Here is a 3,945-nt window from a genome sequence, read left to right as displayed (position 1 = left end):
TACTTTCTTTAACTTTTACCAACATTAGTTCCGGTCCGGCCATGCTTTAGAAAAATAAGATCTGGCCCGCAGGGCCAAAAGGTTGGGCACCCCTGTTTTAGAGGATAAGAAAACAACTTTTCAGCTATGACCCTGCACGAGTTACGATATTATAAATTCCGAAGTTGAAGGCCACTTCAGCTTGCTGTTTTTGCATATGAGATATTGTCAGGATGTCGCTTTCAACTTTCGTTTAAAACTCAAAAATAACATTTGAAAAGAGTCTAATATATAACCTTTCCTTCCTCCTTATTTCGTGCATGAGGAATCTCACCTGCCAAAATCTAAAATTTTAGCTAAATCATAAACAAAGCACCTGTCTCAATTCAATCCTTGAGTCTAAATTCAAAAGAGATTATCGATTTTTGAATCTTGAATCAATACATTTTTTTTAATTTTCTGTGCGCATGCTTTAAATTATGTTAATGCACCATGCTTCTCCATTGAATTCTAGATAAAATTAATTAATGAATGGTATGTATTCTTTTCGTTGCATTTTGTGCCCCAGAAATAGTTCGAAACGTTTCTGCATTTACATTGTAACACCTTGCATTACCTAACTAAAAATCCCATTCAACAATATCTGCCAACTCTGGGGAAAAAATATCCGCATTAAAAATACATTGCGAGGAAAGACAAACGCTGGCGAAAGACGGTCATTAACGGGCCAGTTGTTTTTGATTAACGAGCAGGTCCGCTTCTGCTGGTTGCCGGTGGCCTCAGCTCAACGAACATGCAACGCTCGGTTCGTTGTCTCGTTGAACATCGTAATCTACACGGGCAGATGGTTTCTATCCTTTGACAAATTTGTTTTTTGTTTTGCACATTTGGTTTTTCCCTCCCTTGAATCAGGTTCAAGCTGGATTTTGTTGCGTGAAAACGTCTCGGTCTGGAAAGATCGAATCCATTTCCACACGTCTCGTCATTCGGGTTTTAGGGGTATTGTGTCTCGCGATTGGAAAACTACCAAACCATCAGGGGGAGGGGGGTGCTCCTAATGGTCACTTTTAATGGACCTGAACGGAAGTTTTTGTTGTTTTTTGTATATAGCACGTACGATATAATGGGCTAAATGGGCACACATCGCGTCGTCTTCGTTATTATTGCAAACGGAGAGAGTTCAGTAGCTTGGCCGGGCGGGATGTTGACTCAGAAAGGGGGGCCATGTGGACCACTGGCCAGTATCGCACGGATCGGCGGATCTATATTTACGCATCAATAGGAAGGGTAGGTATTGTGGTCAATTATTGTTATTACAGCAGCGCACGTTCAAGTACGAGTTGATCGCTGTTGTACACAGAAAAAAAAAATCGGGTAAATTTACATCATTTATGATGTACCAAAAGTGCACGTCATTAATGATGCGAATTTAAATCAATTTCATTTTAAATTTACATGCCATCCGATGTAAACGAGCCAAGGCAAATAATTTTCAAATCATGTAAATTTCCGATGAAATATACGTAAATTTACCAAACCCGAAAATTTTTAGCCCCGCTGAATCTTGAATCCGATGTAAATTTCAAATGCCTTTGTAAATCGTAGTTCAGAAAGATTAAATTTAAGCTTCGTTTTGGATCAAATGGGTTGATCTGGATAAAATTAACCTTTCTGTACCTCGAAACAAATTAAAAGCTTTTTAAAATTACACCAGAACACAGATTCAACGGAGCAACGTTTAAAAAATCTTGACGACCTTTAACGAGTTTTTTCGAAAAAAGTGATGTTTACTATACGGAATGAACTTACATGGTGGTCGGTCTTCTGCTCAAGCCATTCCGTGATCGTGACGTGAACCATGAACTCCTCCTAGATTGACAGCGCGGGTGGAATCGTTTGTTCTAGCAAAATTCTGGTGTGCTTCGTCGATCCTGGGGGTTGAAGCAGCGGCGCGTGCATCCTCATTGCGATCGTCTACTAGGTCATCATTGCATACCCTTGATCGGGTTGAACTACAGCTGCTTTCTGCCGAATCGGATGGACCGTGCGGTTCTAGCTGTTCGCATTCTGGTGGTAGTAGCAGAACAGCAGTACGCTCTGAAAAGAACGCGTACGGTTAGATTGAGGGTAAATGGTGTATACGATAAGTTCGATACTTGCCACCCGAATATCACACTCAATACACTCTAACGAAAGTTTAGCTGATTCGAAAACCTGACCCGCAAAGTAGCAAGCATTTGGAATGGGCTGAAAGATAAAAGGAATCTGTTACTAAATCTAGCAAAACAATGCCAAAGGGCCGTTATGGGTTTGTAAACAAAGAGTGCGTCCCTTTCATGTCAGATGTAAACATCCTCTAGCGTAAGCAGGACACACACTTTGTTTACAAATCCACAACGGCCCTTTGGCATTGTTTTGCTAGAAATCTGGTGTTATGCAACCAGACAAAATTATTCCTAAAAGCACTAATTGAGCAATCCGCTTAAATTTGTTTGCTTATTGCACCTGATGGTACATGTTGCAGTTGCTTACCGAGCTCTGCATTAGTTTAAGCCGATTGTCCATCTTGACCCGCAATTTTTGCGGCACCAATTCCGTCTGGGACGACGTCAGTGGTGCTCCAACGACGACCGCGATTTCCACAATTGGGATTGTTGTCAGACGAATCGAAGACGAGCCTTGCTTTTTGCTGAAAACAAACAATTAGTTAATAACATTACGAGTAATCAACCCAAATCATCTTTACCTAAGGTTAGGCATCGACACCCGTTGAAATCCTGTCACTGGATGAAATCGGACCAGTTCCACCGGATGAATGCCGCTCTTCACTTCGCAGCTCGTTACTCCAGCGCCATTTAATTCTTCTATTTGGCCTCTTTGGACACCGATTCCTTGGAACTCGTTTTCCCGGTTGAAAAAAGTAAATTTTCATAGAACTGCACTCGAGTTTTTTTATTTGGTAAACAAAAACTCACAAGCGATTACAGTCATCGCAGCAGGCTACACTGAACACTTCAAAATAAAACCCAAAACAAACAAACCGAAACAAATTTTACACGCTGCAAGAGAATTAACTGAAATCGTACACGGTCACGAATTCATACCTACTTATTGCAAACTATATTGTCTATTGCACACAAAATAAAAAAAATCATGATATGCTGAGTTTGTTTTTCTACTTTTACAACTGAATTATTCAGTTCAACCCAAACAACACATTTGGGAGCGTTCTTTTATTACGTAACGCAGTTGAGGGGAGAGGGTCGAAGGCTGTCTCATGCTTCATTTTTTTCAATTTTTATGGAAATGTAGTTACGATAGGGAGGAGGTCCAAAAATCTTTTTTTTGCGTTACGTTATTACGTAACGCAAAAAAAAGATTTTTGGAGATTTTTGAACGCTCCTTTTAGTACCTAGTTTGTATTTAAACTCAAAAAGTGGGGGGTAAAACGAAATCAGCCAATCAATTTTGAAAAATAAAAATTTAGTTTGCACTTTTTATAATTTTAATACGTTTGAAACAACAATATGTAGCGTTTTTTTTTAAAAAAAAGGTCAAAAAAAATATAATTTTTTGCTTTTTGGGTGTTTTTGAAAACATCTGACTCCAAGCGGTCTCATAACACCCAAAAGGCAAATAAAAAAAAATTGGACCGTTTAAAAAAAAAATAGAATCTTCTTTGAATGATGAACGTACAAAGATATTACTCATTCTCGATTCTAATCAATAACATAACAAATCCAAGGAATTCTAAACCATCTTGTGATAGTTTTCTTTTTATTTCAGCTCAAGATTTTTTTTTATATTTTGTTTTGTTTTTTTTTTTTGCGGAACTGTAAAGTTTATTTTAAATGGCTATGATTGGAAAATAAAATGGTAGACATTTTTTGAAAACTAAAAATCCAAGGAAAATAGACGACATTGTCAGTTTCATTATATTAAATAAGTCGTTGAACGTGACGTCAT

At 38.3% G+C, this 3,945-nt stretch overlaps 1 protein-coding gene across 1 annotated transcript; it reads right to left on the bottom strand.

Annotated features, from left to right (window-relative positions):
• Positions 1 to 2,031: 2,031 nt before the first annotated feature.
• Positions 2,032 to 3,011, bottom strand: LOC119766465. Its single transcript, XM_038251023.1, has 4 exons — positions 2,726 to 3,011; positions 2,512 to 2,668; positions 2,140 to 2,226; positions 2,032 to 2,076 (listed from the first exon to the last, which is right to left on the bottom strand). The coding sequence occupies exons 1-4, from the start codon at positions 2,737 to 2,739 to the stop codon at positions 2,032 to 2,034; spliced, it is 303 nt and encodes a 100-aa protein (XP_038106951.1). The 5' UTR covers positions 2,740 to 3,011.
• Positions 3,012 to 3,945: the final 934 nt, after the last annotated feature.

The sequence above is a fragment of the Culex quinquefasciatus genome, chromosome 2, assembly GCF_015732765.1.
Source record: "Culex quinquefasciatus strain JHB chromosome 2, VPISU_Cqui_1.0_pri_paternal, whole genome shotgun sequence".
Lineage (NCBI taxonomy): Eukaryota > Metazoa > Arthropoda > Insecta > Diptera > Culicidae > Culex > Culex quinquefasciatus.
Note: the sequence above shows the minus strand (reverse complement) of the source record. Positions and strands in the feature narration are given on the sequence as shown.

Bases quoted from the DNA above. Each gene is read 5' to 3' on its own strand.
- LOC119766465 (XM_038251023.1), bottom strand. The intron at 2,227-2,511 runs GTAAGCAACTGC...TTTATCTTTCAG, and splicing joins TTAAACTAATGCAGAGCTCG to CCCATTCCAAATGCTTGCTA. The intron at 2,077-2,139 runs GCAAGTATCGAA...CGTTCTTTTCAG, and splicing joins TTGAGTGTGATATTCGGGTG to AGCGTACTGCTGTTCTGCTA.